The following is a 17,897-nucleotide window of genomic DNA, read 5'->3' on the forward strand; positions in this document are numbered from 1 at the left end:
GTGTACTTGGTACTGAAGTACTAGATGACTCTGCAGTACACACCGGTACTATGCAGTCCCAGTGGTGCATGGTTATTTTTAGTGGTTTCATCGCTACAGCCATGTAGCGTCTCATGTAGATGCGCCCACTGAGGATTTAAGGCTTGATCCAGTTTCATTTGACAATGGAAAATTATCCATCAGCTTTAGTGGCAGCAGAACAGCATCTGTAAGCCCTTGTCTATGAAGGAAGCCATGTATGGTTTAACAAAGGGAGTGTTTTTTCTGTTGATATAAGCCTTGTCCACAAGGCAAAGTTATACAATTATAACCAAAATTGTGAATTTCAACTGGGTAAAATGGATGCAAACCTCTGTATGGAAATTTATCTTGATCGGAGTGGCTTTTTTCTATTTAGTATGTTTAATCTCAAACATCTGCTAAATTTGAATAAACCATCTTTAACCTGAGGGGAATCTATATGACATTTGTACTGGTTTAAATAGAGCATTTTAAAAATGGGTTCAACAAAACTGATCATTTCCCATGTAGACAAATTCATTGCTCTGGGTGAATATATATATCCCTGTTCTGTTTCAGCTCTGGATTGAAGCAATTTATTAAATCAATTTCTTGCCTGCATAAGCTAAATAAATATAAAAAAAGGATTGAACTAAGTTAAGGGCAAGCCCACACTTGCACAATTGTACTAAGTTATTAACAATATGGCTTAAAATCAACTTAGTTGATCAACAGCACAGTTCTATATGTGAATTGGGTATGTGTTTATGTCTGTAATACAGTAGTTTAGCTTTCATAGGTAAATTTATGGCTTCAAGCTAAATCAATATCACTCCTTTTAAACTGATGTAAGAAGCGTCATACCCAAACCATGCACCAATTTAAAATCAGAATTACATTAAAGAAGCATATTTTGGGCATGTGAACTTACCTTGGGAAAGTTTGCAAAAGAATTTTTCACATACAAATAAATAGGTTTTCAAATGCAGGTTTATTTACTCAGTGCAAATTGCATAGGGTAATCACTCCAGGAAACCAATGGCATCGCATCACTTAACACCAACCGAGGATCTGAGCTAGGGTTAATATATAATGAAGCTCAGATGACATGCTTAGCTATGGAACTGCTAAAGGTGAATTCTTCATAAATTAGCTTCACTTGCCTGCTTTCTGTATGAACAACAGCAGCCATGTCTTGAGCTGCCTGCTGTCGGCTGTAGGTGAGCTGGTGCCAGGTATCTTAGTTTATAACTGCAGCTGGGAAGCTCACAGCGGAGGGAGAGCTATAGGGATGAGGTGGCATTCTGCAAGTTGGGGCTTATAACAGATCACTTCAAGGGGCTGAAATCCACTCCAGTATTTGGCTGCTTCAAGAAGATCTGCTTATAAAAAGCCTGCTGGGGACGATGCTGCCAAGCCTCTTGCAGCTAGTTCATATTAAGCATAAGGTACCTGGCCACCCTTTTCCTCCTTCAACAATTGCTTAGATTCACAGTTGGTCTGCTCCTCCCAGTCTGACACTGCTGGGCAAGGAGATCAGCTAGCTTGCTGGGGCTCATGCTTGCAGATACTTGGGTTCATCAGGCCTGAGTTTCATGAGCTTATCCACGCAGAGCAAGATGAGAGTCAGAAACCAGAGACTCCAGCCAACAGCAGCTGCGATCCAGCCGTACTCGTCTACCCCAAGCTGGCAGCACTTGGCCGCCTGTGGGCAGAAGTCCATATCTGATAGCAGAGAAAGCAGAATAAGGCATACAGGACATTTAATACTTAGCAGGCTTCTCTTTGCCAAGGGACAGCAGGGGGTGAGGAGGGTGACTTCTGTACACTTCATCCGGGCCCAAAGGCTGGGTCATGGCTGAAAGTATACTAGCCCTTTGAGGGTAACCATTACTGAAAGTAATCATGTTGGTTGGAAAGAAATGGTTGTGGGCAGCTGTTCAGGAGCAGGGGGTTCAGGCACTGGTATGTTCAAATTGGCGCTCAGTTTGGTTTAACTTAATAAAGTTAACCTGCTCCTGAAAGCTGGCTGTGGCTCTTCTACTGAACCCACAACCACTGCAATGGTGAAAGCTTTGACTTTGACTAGTTTCTCTTCATTTTACTCCCATGTCCCTTGGTACCTCATGTCACAGGTGCTGTATGCCAGCTCAGTCCTGAGAGTGGTGGGAAAATCTTAACCCTAAGAACAAGAGGAGGACAATGGACCAAACTGCCTAGGGAAATTGTTGGCTTGTCTTCACTGGAGGTTTTTGGAAAGGGACTGGATAGACATCTATTTGGGATGGCCCAGGAACAGTGAGTCCCATATCTGTGCAGGGTGTTTGATTAGATAACCCTCCAGGGCCCTTCCAACCCCCTGACTCTGATTGTTCTTGCAGCTCCACAGATTGGAGTAAAAGTAGATGTTTCCAGAAAAAAAACGGGGTAAGGCAGGCAGGCAAATTTCAAGTCACTGGGAGTGCAGCAGTGCAGAGGAAAATCTGATTGAAATAAAAGACCTGCAGGAATATTTTTGGGGTGGTCTAATAAAAGCTACCACATTTACCCAAAGAACTGTGTCTGCAGGAATGTTTGGCACCTGAGAGAGAAAGATTTCCGCACTTGAAAGAACCTCAGCTTAGTTAAACTTAGCGTGTTTGGGTGGAGCCTGGTATTGGGGCATGAAGGGCTCTTTCAGAAGCATCTCCACACTCAACATGTTTGCTCTGGAGGGGCCCAGTCCACTGGTAAGCCAACGGAAAGAGTTGGGGGGGGGGGGGCTGTGCATACAAAAAGGGAAATGCAAAGCCTCAGCTGTGCTTTCATTCCTGGTCCATGAAGGCTGTGAGCCTGGCTGAACATCTCTGGATGCACTGGATCTGAGATCCAAGCTGATATTTGGGTGAATTCAAGACTGTAGTGGAACCTTTCACAGAACTTGACCCATCACTTAAGCTTTCACGCAACTGCATTGTAACAGTAAGTCCCACTTTAGAGAATCCTTTCAATGACCTTTTGTATATGCTCGCTGCCTGGCTTCAGAGTGATAGCAATGAATCAAAGAAGTCTTACAAGGACATTGTGCCGAGATCCCGCTTCCCATGTAGTCCACCAGGGAGCCATTGGAGCTTCCTTTAGCCTCTGGCAGGAGAGAACACAGGACAAAAGGTACTTGCATTGGAAAAGCAAAAACTAGTCTTGGCCACAAGCTGGACACAGGCCTTGCTCTTGAGTATTTGGTTGCCTGCAGGGCCAATCTGATGGAGACCCTCTTCTGCCGGGATAAACTGAGTAAATATATCTTTATGGTGGCTGAGGCAAAATGTTAACACTCGAAGGCTGGGGTGTGGGGGTTGCAGGGGCTGCCACCATAGGTGCTGGCTTTGCCTGTACACATTGACTACTTGCTCTAAAACTACAGTTAATGAAAAAGGGAGTTGGTGCTTGTTAGACTTTGCCAGTACTGCAAGAACCTACTTCTGTTAAAGCCAAAAAGCCCCCAAAAGGTTATTCTACTTTTTAAAGTGGGATGCATGGTGCTTTGCCAGGGAGTATGTGCCTACATTTTTATAACTGTGACAGAGCCTCTGACTGGTTAATACACTTGAGTAATGAGGCTTTGCTGCACATTGGTCTTGGTGTCAACACTCTTCCAATGGAATGACCATGCAGAGACACGTCAGGTGCAGGGGGTATGCACAGAAGTATTTTGCAAGTAAAGGGGTACAGTACATGGCCATAACAAATGTTGAAAGCCATGTTTCTGGGATGTGGGCTCCTTAGTTTACTTTGACACACCCAACCATTTTCAGTTACATGCTTAGAAACGTCTTTTCTTTCTTAAGGCTGAACATGATTTGTAACTGTTTCCTTTTTTCTTGTCCCATCATGCATTATGCAAACATGGTTAGTCAGTTCCTGCCCTTAAGAGTTTGCAGTATAAAAATGGACAAGATGATAAAGTCTGGATAAAAATATAGTCACATCTTTATACACGAGAACCTAGGCCCAGGAAGCTTAAATTTAAAAATTTCCAAGGAGCTGGTGAGGGCCTTTTAAAATCCCAACCTAAATGACTTTCTAAAAGTTGTGCTGAAAGGCTGACAGAGCTTGGAACTGAGCCCACATCTCTTAAATCTCAGTTGTATGCCTTAATCACAAAAAACAACCTTTTCCAGTGCTGATTAGGTATGTTGTTATCTTTTCAGAAATAAAGAATCTGCAAAACTTGGCCTTACAAGGCGCACAGAGGAAATTGGTGTCATGTCAGGTTATACTTCCCATTCATAATTACTATCTTGTGTCTCATCTTTTATTTTAAGCCATTTGACTTTTTAGAGAGCTGGGAATTCTGTCCTTTCCTCCAGGCATCTCTCCCCACCCTAATACAGTGTGAATTAGAGATGGAAACTAGCAGTAAGTATTTCTAGTTCCCCTTCCCATTTTTGCCAAAAAGGCTGAATGATCTTGCACAAGTCATGGTAGTGATTTGTGATTTGTTTTTCTGTCTGTGAAACCTCACAGGAATGTCATAAAGCCTCATTAAATTAATGCTTCTAGAATGAAGTAAGCGATTTTAGAAGAAAGCCGCTGTTGTAACTTTACCATCCACCAGAAAACCATCCACTGTAAAAACAGGTTTGGTGACCCATCTTTAAAAAAAAAAGTAAAAAATGTGTCACTTAAATGCAGGTGATATTAAGACAGGAAAACATTTGCTCGTGGGTTCAAAGCATCTCCTCCATTTAGAGGAGGAGTAAAATTTGTTGCCAGGAATAGGTGCCCTTTAAAAAAATGAATCCAATTGTACGGCTGTTTTAAAGTGGTCACTTACCCCAGGAAGTTGAGCATGGAAAGCAGATGCTTGCCCTTTAGCTGCCTCCAGTACTTAATACTCTAGGGAGCAAACTGAAGCTCAATGAACAGTCTGCTTTCTGAGACTGCTAAAGTATGGTAAATACCTGCAAAACCAACTCTATTCAGGAAAATTTGATCAGTAGCTCTGCATCATCATTTTCTTACTAACTTTAACTTAATGCCACTTCTTTAAACATCATAGATAAGAGACAGTGGCCCACCTTGTTTCCTGTGTAAAGAACAAACACCTTGTTCAGTCTATTCATCACCTATATACTGAGGCACAAGATGTTTGGATACAACACTGATGGGCACGGTGTGAGAATCTAATTAGAAGAATAAAGAAATTACCTGCTGAATAAGAACCCTGGAGAATGGTCAAAAACAAGATGAGGGTGGTGGTAGTGCAAAGTGCTCTAGCGAAGTGTTTCATTCTGGGAATTTAGATCCGAGTCTGAATTTGCTTAGCAGTCGCTAGTAGCTTTTAGAGATGCAGGTCCTGGATATAATGCAGGTCCTGGATACAGTGTTAAGTCCTGTGACCAGTGGAAAGGGTGGAGCAAACTCCTGCTGCCAGTACACCTTGAACTTTCCTATCATACATTGTACAATGAAAAAGAAAAGCTTTACCCAAAACAAAAACTGGCCTGTTGGCAGCCCTCAGGGTTAGTTAATTTACAAACAGTGTAGCTGGTAGAGGTTTCCTGAAGGTCAGGTTCCATTTTCTTTGCAGAATCTACTGTAGTTAGAGACCAGGCCAGTGCATGGGGATCAGATCAGTCCCTCCAGCAATGGCCCTTGGTCTGCTCCTGTTCTTAGCAAGATTAGAGGGACTTGGAAGGAAATAGAGGTTCAGTGGGGAACTTTATCATCCATTTTGATCTAACACCTGGCTGACTCTGCACACTTGCCAGTCTCCCCTATATCACCTAGCAGTTCTGTCTTTAACTGTTTTCTGGACGACCTTTTGTATGCATCAGAGATTAACTCGGGCTGTAGGCCCATACGTTTGGATCCAGCAAAACAGAGATCTGCCTTCAGCTTCCTCTGTGCAAAATGAAGTTTATTTTCTACCTATGGGGACTTTTACCAGCTTAAATTTTCCCTGAGCCTGAGGAAGGCCACGTGTGCCCAAAAGCTTGCAAACAAAGGTTGGGTTTTTTTGCAATTGCTTCGTTGGTCTAATAAAAGGTATCATCTCTGCACCAAGAGTTCTAGAGTTTTGCAGACCTTCTTTAGCATTTTCCTTACAGAGTCCACAACGTGCCAATTGGCCAAAGTAACCTGAAGGAGTGAGTGGGGAGTTTAATTGTCCACAGACATTCAATTCTTGCCTCTTAGCTAAGGTGGAAGTCCCATGCCAAGAAAGATGTGGTTTTGTCTGTGCTGAAATGACCACCACCAATTCTATACTGGCAATGAAAGGCTCCATATCTCTCCACTGATCCCCTTAAAAATACCTGGTACTTGAGATCCATACTTTCCATGATGAAATAATTCGAAATTTCCCATAGGAACTTTCCCATAGGAAGAAAACTCAGCATGTGTAGGTGAATATAAAGACAAACAGCTGAAATGGACATGTTTACACTTATCTACCAGGTCTGTCCTTTTGTTTTATGTTCTTGCTTGTTCACTCTTTGCACCTGATGCAGGTCCTTCTTGGCACCTGATGAAGTTGCCACTGCCCATAGCCAGTCTGTTATGGGCTGTTCTTGCTGGAGCCATCCATCTGTGTACCCCGTACATTCCTCCTGTTGACATTGAAGCAGTTGTGGCTAGTGATTTGTTGCCTAACAGTAGAACTGGATGTATGACCAAACTCTGTCATGCAGGAATCTTTAAACAAATAAACCCTTGCAGGACTGGCTGTTCTTTAAAAGTGTCTTTGTTCCCCAGTCAGGCATCTTATGCCTTTTAAAATTGACATACAGAATCATTTTAGCTATTGGTAATTTTCATATTGAGGGCTTTCCTTTATTTTCTGAAATGTGTGCTTTAACATGAGCACCATGTTATCTCAAAAATAGAAACAGTTTACTGAGAAGAAAGTCCTCTGCCCTCCTTCACCCTGCCCTCTTTACATTTCTTATCTTTGGTTTCTGCTGGAAGATGGTCTTGTAATTAATTCTGCAACCATGAGCAACATAAATGCTCAATGTATAACAGAAATGTTTGGGAGGAAAAAGTAAAAATAACTCCATGGTTGCTTAGTGAAAAAAAATGTGCCCTGTGCTAAAACACCTTTAAAATTCTAACCATTATCCAAACCGTATGTGTCTGGTTATATTTAACAATTTCTAACTCTAAGAGAAACTATCTGCCTTCAGGCTATTTGCATAGTTAAAGAGTATTTTATGTGCAAGAAGATTTATTCCTCTATTTTATTTGTTTAATTGTTATGCCCATGATGTGCCTGATCCTAAATCTGTTGAAATCAGTGGACAGACTCCCCTTGACTTCAGTAGGTTTTGGATCAGGGTGAAAATTAAGGACTTGTTTAATGAGCTCAGATATAATACAGCATCAGCCAGCCCTGCTAAAAGTTCTCCTCGCACATAATTGGAATTTATTTCACACCTTACCCGTAACACTTCAATATTTCAGTGCTGCCTCTCTCTTCAGCAGAGGCCTCTAATCATACTGAATTGCATTAGGAGACTCACTGAACTAGATTCTTAGTTCTGATCTATTCCAATATTTGAACTTCAGTATCTGGAGGGGAAAGGCTAGTTTCTGAATTAGAGAAATTATAAATGGGAAAGAATGTAGGCCATCTTGTCTGTTCTCTACCTTAGATTTTTCTTCTCCATATTATTCCAGTTTCCAGCTCCCTATTGCAGCAGGTTCAACTGTAAGTATAAACCAGTTAGCCTTTATTCACTGTAGGATGGTTGATTAAGCCAAGTATCAGGGTACACAAATTCAAATTTCCCCTGAAAGCGTACTTGTTTTTTATATATATATATATATATATATATATATAAAAACAAGTATGCTTATATGCATACTTACAACGCATAACGTGTGTGTGTGTGTGTGTAAACAAGTATGCTTTCAGGGGAAATTTCAGTGGAATATATATATAAAATCTGGCTTGTTTAAGGAATTGTATATCTCTATATATAGATATATAGATATAGATAGATAGATATATAGTTATATAATTCCTTGAACCACCCAGATTAACACATGTACACACATCTTTACTATTTCTTTCTCTTACTGTTTAGTGTATTGCCATTTGGACCTATTTTCTACATTCTTTGATTATTTTGTCAACTTCCAAGTCAACCAGGATGATACTTGGTTGGATATGTTTTGATGAGATGCCCAACATAGAAAATATAGGGTATATCTATTAATCAGTTCCTGGCCACTTATTCCTTTTAGGCAGCTCCCAGTTCTAGGTTGTTCACTAGTTTCTTTGTTCTGAGCTTGAGTCTTCTGATCATCAGGCAAACCCTAGCTTGGGAGACCTTATGAAATTCATCCTTCCTTACCATCCCAGGGAGGCCTAACATCAGTATTTTCCACTGATGGAGCTTCCCCGACTATTCCTGGGGCTCTGTGCCATCCTCCCACAGCCCTGTTAGGCATTTTTTCCCGAAAATGTCAAAAGAGGGATTTTCTACTCTTTTAGTGATTTTTGCTTCATATTACCTGACACTGAAATATCTGTGGTAAAAGCTGCCTCCTGGGCTCCAGTTTCTCTCTTACTGCTGTTCATAGCCCAACTGCAGTTGTGACCCTTGGTATATGATTATTTTTTTTGCAATCTCAGCTGAAGCTAATCTCTGCTGTGACCCTGGTGAAGTAATAGGATGAGGGAATAGTGTACACGGCATTCCATAACTTAAAATAGCTAAAGCAAAGACAAATTCCTTTTTTGAACAAAGTACTTTGTATTCAATAACATCTTCCCCCCCTGTTTCTAGCACCTCCAGCCCACCTGAGCTGTGGCCTTGGTTCTGCTATTGCAATGAGCAGCTTTGGTGTAAAGGAGGCTTGTTTATTTAGGTGCTGTCAGGATACATTGTGCACAGGTCTTTCTGGCTTAATCAGGGAGAGTCTCTCTAGATCAATCTGGTAGAGCTGCTGCACACAGACAACGAGACACGGACTCCAAGATACAGTAGTAAGTAGAATCCGCAAACACCTAACCAGTCTAGTTACTTAAGGTGATGGCAGTGTGGGGGGAGGCAGGTGCTTTTTGGAATGGAGTTTATTTCATTGTCTGGTCGCCCACAGTAGTAATTTAATTTTGGATAATACTCTTTTTTTAATAATGTTCCCCATTCAAACTACCAATGTAATGAAGTGGATTGCCCTTTCTATGTCTATCATCAGTCCATGAAAGTAATACAAATGGCATTTACTTCATTCCATATTCACTGGTCAACTTCTTTAGCAAATCAGGGATCTTAGCCATGCTGAGCTAGGGAGGTCCATACATCTGGACATGCCATGCCACTTCCCCCATTCTTTCAGCTGTGTGTCACGATAGCTTTTCACTGTAGTTGTAGGCCTGGTCCTGAAAACACCCTGGATAAACAGAGAAGAGTCTTATCATTTGTCCAAAGAAGTTAGAAGGAAAACCAGGTAGCATTAAACTAATAATACACTGCAGCCTTATTTTGAGAAAGGGTGAACTGCGCTTAAGGCTCAGACTTAGGAGATATTTTATAGCATTGCTACACCTCAGCCAATAAATGAATGATTGTTTTCATTCTCTAGCATTATAATCAAGTCTAGCAACCTCTTTGGATGGCACTGAACTCTTCGACCAATACTATCTTCTCAAAGTGCTGTTTGAAAAGGGAGAAACAATACCTTGTTTTTCAGTAGGTCAATACCTGTCCCCAGTTAATTGGTCTCAGCCTGTGCTGAGGTTTTCTTTCCCCAGCTCTAGGTATAGCACGTCAACAGTGGCAATTCCCAATTCTTGTCACCTAATTAAAAAGTAAAACTCTCAGATGCAGTGTAGCAGAGGAGAGCAAATCACATGCCAAACAGGCATGAAGCAGGCCACTGCCATGACTAGCAGTTTCTAGGTTCAAAGCTTAGGAAAGGTAAAAGTCAATGTAGGGGTACTCAACTGGTTAAGTTGAGTAGGGGTACTCAGCTGGCTGAGTCAGTGTAGGGGTACTCAACTGGTCAGCAGTTTGTTCCCTTCCCTCCCTTTCTAGTCCAGAAACTAAAATCTGAGGCCCTCAAAAGCACAAGGAGTTTTTGAAACTATAGGCCTTCTATATTAGAAAGCTTTTTGTTTCTGCTAAGATGTCTGTTTACTCTCCTGGTCCACCTCTGTCTTTTAGCTTTTGAGCTCAGTCAAGAGAGAGACCAGAATAGACTGTTTCTGCATGACCACTGCCTCCCTACTTACACTGGGCTTGGTATCCAGAAAAGGAAAAAGATATTAAGTTGCTACTTGCCTAAATTAAATGAGCCTGGTTTCTCTGAATAACGTTAAGCAGACTCTTACCTAGTGAGATGACAATGCCATTTTGGAAAAAATATCTACATCAGCTTTCAGCAAAAGGTTGGCTAATGCTAAAAGAATGAATTTGGGGCAGAGGCCCTAGTCTGGATGTGATACTGACTCCTCTTGGCTAGCATATGCAGTCTCTGCCTGTGATTTAGCTGCTGTCTTGAAAAAGGAAGGTCTTACAGTCTCCATAGATTCATAGAAGTAGGGTCAGAAGGGACCTTGTTGATTGTCAGGTCCAACCCCCTGCCCTGGGCAGGAGAGAAAAAACGGGCTCAAATGACCCCAGCCAGGTAGACATCAAGCCTCCTCTTAAAGACCCCCAGGGTAGGAGCCAGCACCACTTCCCTTGGAAATTGGTTCCAGATCCTAGCCACCCCAACTGTGAAGTAGTTCTTACGGATGTCTAATCTAAACCTACTCTCCAACAACTTGTGGCTGTTATTCCTTGTTATGCCAGGAGGCGCTAGGGGGAACAAGGTCTCTCCCAAACCCTTCTGGTCCCCCCTAGTGAGTTTATAGATGGCCACCAGGTCCCCTTTCTTGTGGAGGCTGAACAGGTTCAGGTCCCATAGCCTCTCCTCGTAGGGTCTGCCCTGCTGCCCCCTGATCATGCAGGTGGACCTCCTTTGGACCCTCTCCATGTTGTCCTCATCCCTCCTGAAGTGTGGAGCCCAGAACTGGACGCAGTACTCCAGCTGCGGCCTGACCAGTGTTGCATAGAGGGGGAGGATCACCTCCTTGGACCTGCTCGAGATGAATCTGTGGATGCACAACAAGGTATGGTTAGCCCTACTGACCGTGACCTTGCATTGTCGGCCCATGTTCATCTTGGAGTCAATAAAGATCTCTTTCTGCCACCATGCTCTTGAGAAAGGAGATTCCCATCTTATAAGTTTGATGCTGGTTCCTACTGCCCAAGTTTCAATACTGACAAGTGCACTTGTCAGTATTGAAACCCATCCTATTTTCGTTAGCCCACCCCTGGAACCTTTCCAGGTCCTGCTGTAATCTGTCCTTCCCTACTAGTATGCCCACCTCACCCCAGATTTTGGTATCATCAGGCTGCTTTTCACTCCGTCATCCAAGTCACCAATAAGGAAATTGAACAGTGCGGGCCCAAGCACCGAGCCCTGGGAGACTCCACTGTTCACTTCCCTCCAGGTCGAAAAAGACCTGTCCACCACTACCCTCTGAGTATGACCCCTCAGCCAATTTGCTATCCATCTGACTCTGTGGGCATCAATGCCACAGTCGCCTAGTTTTTTAATGAGAATGGGGTGGGAGACCGTGTCAAAGGCCTTGCTGAAGTCCAGAAAAACTACATCCATGTGGAAATGTGGCCCCATTGACATCAATGCAAGGTTCACCATTGACTTCAACTGAGCCAGGATTTTACTCTTAGTCCTTTACTTTAGTATTTGAAGTGGGGTAAGGACTATATCACCTTTGTCATCACATTGCTCCCATTCCATTAAATCAACAAAAAATAAAGGCCCCCAATTCAGCATTTGTTATTACAAACCCAACCTTCCTTTTTTGGTAGTACCCCTTTAGTGTGAGTCTGTATTTCACAGTATGATGATAGCAGCAGCTTGCCTGGAAGAAAGTCATGGCTCTCTCTCGTCCTGTTTGATTTATAGTATTGTCTCTTTGTTTTATACCTGATGAATAGAGCTGTGCCTGAAACAGCTTACCAGTTTTCTTTGTTTCCTGGTAGTTGCTATTTCTTTAACCAATATTTGCACACGAGTATTTCCTGGCTGATTGAGCTCAGTGTACATCACCTTGCAGAAGTTTGTGCTCGTTTGAGAGCACCTTGGCTGTGCAAGCAGGCATGGCCGATTTGTTATTAATCACAACACTGTATGCAGATGCGGCGAGGCCAACCTTTGTCAGAGATCTGACATGAAAGATTTAGACAGAGCCAGGCAGCTCCTGGTCCATTCTGCTCACTGATTGTTTTAGGACAAAATGGGTCTCTCTTCTCTGGTCTAGACCAGTTCAGCACTGAAAAGAAAAAAAAAATCTAATGCCACCTATAAAGTAAGAACAGTTAAGTTCAGTCTCTCATTTGCTTCTCAATTGAGCAGTTGAGGTAGAAGTAGTTCCAGAGTTCTTCAGACTACATAAAAAGCAGGTGAAGCAGGTAAGAGCAGTCATTTGTGTTATCTTACATGAGGAACTGAGTTAGCTAAGCCAAAACTCAACGTTGTCATTGTTGAAAACAGAAATCTAATGAGTCAATGGGGACGTGTTTTACTCCCTTATTAAGGAAATGGCTGGTGCCATATTAATTGATGATTGAGAGTTGAGATATGCTACTATTCTTTTATGAAAAAAATCAAGAAATAACTTTTGCAGCACTGGGTTTTATTACATTTCAGTTCTGGCAGATTCTTATCGTCCCCTGGTACTCTTGGAAGAGAACAAATGGAGTAGCTGTGAATGCTTGTTTAGCTGAATAATTTTGTGGAACTTGAGGTGAGAAGGCTACTGAATTAGCCAGAGAGACAAACAGCTGAAAATTCAGTTTGGGAATATATACAATATTAATAAAATAGCAAGTAAATTAAGTGAGAAGTGTCTGGTAAGTTCATGGGAGTTGAGAGAGTAGTGGCTTTTCCATCCCACGAGAATTTTCAGGATTTTTTAAAAATGTTCCCATTCCAAGTCAGTCCAGAAATTCATTTTTTATGTTCACAAGTGATTGACTGGAAAAAAAAATCAGCTTAAATGAATAGAAACATGTTGTTTAAATAATTTCAAGACAATTTGTTGGATTTTGATCTTTAATTAGAAAAGAATCACTTTTTGCCCAAGGTGACTAAAAATTTAGGACTAAAAGTTGTTTCTATTTAAATTGCAAAACCATTTCATTTGAAAACTTGAAATGAGACAATCATAAATTAAAAAAAAAAAATCAAATGGCATCACTTGAAAAAGTCATACCCTGCCTGTCAGCTCTTTCAGGTCTTAGGTATTGGCATTGCCTGATGAAAAAAGGTTTTGTTGGAAAATTAGCAACTTCTCAAGTACATAATACTGATAGATGATATATTTTACTTTAGCAGCTACTAGTTATCATATGTCTCATTTTCTGTACCTTAAGCTACTGAGCAGACAAGCATAGTGAGCTATTCAAGCTCAGAGGAAAAATGACATGAATTGCCTAAATACAAAACGTTGAATGCAATGGCTATCTGTACCATAGACCATTAGCATGTTCTGTAAAAATCTACTAGTTTCTGGTTTTCCTTTCTAAAAATGGCCTTAGCATTTTAAAGTATGAGGCAATTTGAGCACATGCCAAGCTAGTGAGACTAAGCATTGTGAAACCAGGTTGAAAACCACCCCCGCAGATTAGGGACAATTTCCTTCCCCACCTCTGTCATTAGGTGCAGTTAGTTTTGGTTTAAAAATGTACGTTTGGGAATGAATTTTCAAAATTAAATGAAAGCAGATAATGTGTCCACTTATGTATTTTATCTGGGCAAGCAATTTCTGTGCATATACATGCAAATTAGATAATTACGTGCATGACTGATCAGTTAGTGGCAATTAACACATGCAGTATCCCAGTGTAAATATTGGTAACAACATGCACAAAGCAAGTGTAGAAGGGCATGTACATTTTGGTGTGTGTTATTGCATGTGCCTAATTTTGCCAATAGCCCTTCATGAAAGAAAGTATGTTTTATAAAGCCAAATGTCTAATATAAATAGTGGAAGAAGTAGTTTATTCTAATTGGAATGAAAATGGTTTTTCCTTTTGTGATGGAAACAATTCCCCGTGGTGCATTCTCCATCCAAATCCAGCTGAATTAAAGCATGAGTGAAACTGACAACAAACAGACCTGTCTCCTTTACTTGTCTAGTTTCAAGCCTAATGGAAGAAGTGATCAGGTCTGTCAGTTCATCACTGTTCCGTGCATGCCTCTGACAAATTCAGTCTTTCAGAGACTCGGCATCCAAAATACATTACTCACCCAAATGTTGCATGCCAGGCACAGAGAGAAGAGGATGCAGTGTCTCAATGGCAAGTGTGTGCTCACGCTCATTCCCCACCCCACTTCCGATGGTCTACCCGGTTGTGGTGATGTGTGAAGAATCCTGTTCAAATTGCAATGCCATAGTGTTTCTTCCACCTCTGCAGGTGATGCTGTACACACCAAACACGGGTTGTTCTTTGCTCCCAGGGCTCTTTCTGACTGTAGCAACCAGAAGGAGAATGACTGGAAAGAGAAAACTATAAGGAAATAGAGGATAGGTGGAGGGGGTTTCCTTCCCAGGCTCACCCGCTCTGGAATTCCTTACACCCTGGATTTTCTCCCTGGAAGGGTATAAATGGTGAGAAACAAAGTCCATCCTTAGGTCCACCTGGTTCTCCCAAAGTGTTGCTCTTAATGACTAACTCTGGCAAAAAGCCTTTTGATTGTATCCAGGGGCCCTGACCATTGGCTGCAGTAAATCCCCTTACACCACAGGAGAGGAGGCATGGGAATCCATTGAATCCCTCCCCCCCACCCCCCAAGTCAGGGATCCTCTAGGATAAAGTCGAGTGTCTCTCACTGACATAACCCTGCACTCCCTGCCCCTAGGAACAAGTGTCTGGGTATGCTAGAGGGTGCCGTGTGGCAGCACTGCTCTATTTTCTCACCAGTCTGGCTGCAGCGTGGTCCACACACAGCTGTGAGAAGCCACCATGAAGTTAGAGCAGCCCTCTGGAAGGCTGGATGGGGTTTGGTCACTGCCATCCCATAGCTGAGTTGTGACTGCAGCTATTTCCAGTTCAACTATTGCCTGTCCTCATGTTGTACCAAAATGCCCCCATGTTTTGCTAGAGATTTGTAGTGCCCAGAGGCAAGTGGTATGCTGGGTGCCCACCGATTAGCTCTCATCCTACAGGCTTAGGAAGACCGTGTTTCTGCAGCATTTGGTGTTTTGGGGTGTGGCATAAGGCAGCCTCTAATCCCCTCCCCATATCAATATCTTTACAGAACCAGCACGAGCAAGATGGCCTCGGCCTTTCGGAGCGAGGAGATGTGCTTGACTCAGCTATTTCTCCAGGTGGAGGCTGCGTATTGCTGTGTGGCAGAACTTGGAGAGCTGGGGCTGGTTCAGTTCAGAGATGTAAGTAGGTCTAAGAGGTCCTTGGGGGGGAATGGTGGGAGGATGGTTCTTGACGATCACAGACCTGGTCTTACGCAGTGCTTTCTCACTAGTAGATCTCAAAGCACTTGACACTGGTGGTCAGTATTGTTAGCGCCATTGTATCAACAAGGCAAAACTGAGGCATAGAGAAGTGAAGGGACACACCCAAGGGCATTCAGAAGACTAGCAGAGTTAGAAACAGACTGTACATTTCTATCCAATAGGCAACACTGCCTTCCTTCCATTATTAAAAAGCCATGATAAATGTGGTTGCCCTTAAAAATAAGGTTCATTCCCCAGCTTTGCCACAAGCGTCTCCCTGAACAAATTATTTACTCCCAATGCCCCTCATTTCCCTTTCTGTAAATGGGGGATAAAAATAATACTGTCCTTAAGATCAATCTCTTCCCAACTTCCTTACCTTGAATGTCCCTGTTACCTTTTGGTGGTTTTCTGAAGTGGGTATCTACAAGAGTGCTACACAAGGGCAAAAACTATGTCAGGTGTTAAAATGTCCAATGGCAAGACTATAAAATATTTCTATGAGGCTGGAAACAGATTTGTGCCTGACTTTCTGAGGTGAAAAGCAAGAGTGGCTGAAATATTCTGGGTGGATTAACGGAGAGAGAGAGAGAGGGAGAGAGAGATAGAGGGCCACACTGAAGATATCTAAACTGGGAAAATGCCTGAGCACTGGTGCCAGCAATGATGGAGCCTGTAGGATAGACACAAATGTCTATTCCTTTGGGGTGGTGTTAGCAATAGGAGCTGCACTAGAGATGGAGAACGGTAGTGCAAACCTGTCCTCTGTTGTCATTTCAGCTACCCCTGGTGGATTTGTACCACCACGGATGAGTGCTTTAATAGGTTGCCTTCTGTTTGCAAGGCTCGTGAAAAAGATTTACAGACCTAATAAATAAATAAATAAGTGTGACATGGGTAGGCAGAAATTTGATTATTAAAATGAACAAGGGGGAAGAACGGCTCTGAGTGTTGTTCATGGGACAGCAAATCTTTTGTCGATTGACTCATGCTTGCAGAGTGGCATGGATGATATGAGTTGGAGGATTTTGAGTCAGGTTCCTTGGTCACAAGTGACAAGGTGCCATACCCAGGAGTAGTACCACCTTTGGTACTTGCATTAGAACTGTACCACAGGGAAAGACACTGCTTTGTCAGGAGAATAGGTAAGATGAATCACTGTGCAAAAATGTCCAGCTTATCATGCAGGAAGCCAGACCCAGGATCCCCAGTAATATTTTCTGGCCTTAAAACTCAGTAAAACCTAATGATTCCACTTCAGTCAAGACTTTTCCTGATAGTCTACATAAAGTCATAGTTGAATGGACTTAAGATACCAGTCAAAGTTGAGGCATACTGATATCCTGAGGAAATTTGACTACTACTGCTAGTAACATATCTTCTGTGGCTAGAAGACTGTCTGTTGGTCCACCAATGCATAAGGCAGCATCTTTTACAAATTCTAATATATATTTGAATTAAATATAACTACAAGCCATCACTGGGTTTGGTTTTCCTTACATTTTTAGCTGAACATGAACGTGAACAGTTTCCAGAGAAAGTTTGTGAATGAAGTGAGAAGATGTGAATCCCTGGAGAGGATCCTACGTAAGTAGATAAATGGTAAAAGGCTTTGTCTTTAGTACCACAATGATCTAGTATTAAAATAAAAAGTTCTCCAGCTACCAGACAGATTAAACGGAATGTGTCATGAAGATGGTGCTACTTTTATCACTGGTTTCCCTTTTATATGAAGGGTCTGAAATGCTCAAAATGCATCCAGTAAGTCTCACTACACACTGTGGGTTTAGTGGGTATCACTGTTACTTTGCAAGTAGGCAAATTTGGGTAATGAGAGGTTAAGTAAGGCCCCTGCCACATATTATGCAATTAATTGGTTAATTGTGCATTAAGTTTTACGAGCACTCGTGGTGCTCTGGTGTGGTGCCAGAGGACTGGAAAAGGGCCAATGTTGTTCCCATTTTCAAAAAAGGGAGGAAGGAGGACCCAGGAAACTATAGGCCAGTTAGTTTTACCTCGATCCTGGGTAAACTTTTTGATAGAATTATCATAGCGCGTGTCCATGAGGGGCCAGCAGGGGAGGTTATGCTTAGGGGCAACCAACACAGGTTCATCACAGGCAGGTCCTGTCAGACCAACCTGGTGGCCTTCTATGATCAGATCACCAAATCCTTAGATGCAGGGGTAGCAGTGGACATAGTCTTTCTGGACTTTAGGAAGGGCTTCGACACTGTCTCACCCTGTTCTCATTAAGAAACTGGGGGACTGTGGTATTGACACCTACACAGTCAATTGGGTTACCAACTGGCTGGAGGGCCACATCCAGAGAGTGGTGGTGTATGGGTCATTTTTGACCTGGAGGGATGTGGGCAGT

At 42.3% G+C, this 17,897-nt stretch overlaps 2 protein-coding genes across 3 annotated transcripts in view; one reads left to right on the forward strand and one right to left on the reverse strand.

Moving 5' to 3' along the window:
• Nucleotides 1-972: 972 nt before the first annotated feature.
• On the reverse strand, nt 973-5,431 carry TMEM213 (transmembrane protein 213). The gene is made up of 3 exons (XM_090043261.1): nt 5,191-5,431; nt 3,055-3,123; nt 973-1,725 (listed from the first exon to the last, which is right to left on the reverse strand). The coding sequence occupies exons 1-3, from the start codon at nt 5,270-5,272 to the stop codon at nt 1,556-1,558; spliced, it is 321 nt and encodes a 106-aa protein (XP_089899387.1). The 5' UTR covers nt 5,273-5,431; the 3' UTR covers nt 973-1,555.
• Nucleotides 5,432-12,332: 6,901 nt separating this feature from the next.
• ATP6V0A4 (ATPase H+ transporting V0 subunit a4) overlaps nt 12,333-17,897 on the forward strand; it is a 58,058-nt gene continuing 52,493 nt past the window's right edge. Inside the window, exons 1-3 of one of the 2 annotated variants that reach the window (XR_016441845.1) lie at nt 12,333-12,476; nt 15,328-15,460; nt 17,032-17,110. Coding sequence is in view for 1 of the 2 variants with exons in the window: in XM_090043263.1 (XP_089899389.1) it covers nt 15,344-15,460; nt 17,032-17,110 (196 nt within the window). In the remaining variant the exon portion in view is untranslated. The remainder of the gene's footprint in view (nt 12,477-15,327; nt 15,461-17,031; nt 17,111-17,897) is intronic. The other variant, XM_090043263.1, reaches the window with a different exon arrangement.

The sequence above is a fragment of the Crocodylus siamensis genome, chromosome 4, assembly GCF_052110815.1.
Source record: "Crocodylus siamensis isolate JL-2025a chromosome 4, ASM5211081v1, whole genome shotgun sequence".
Classification (NCBI taxonomy): domain Eukaryota; kingdom Metazoa; phylum Chordata; order Crocodylia; family Crocodylidae; genus Crocodylus; species Crocodylus siamensis.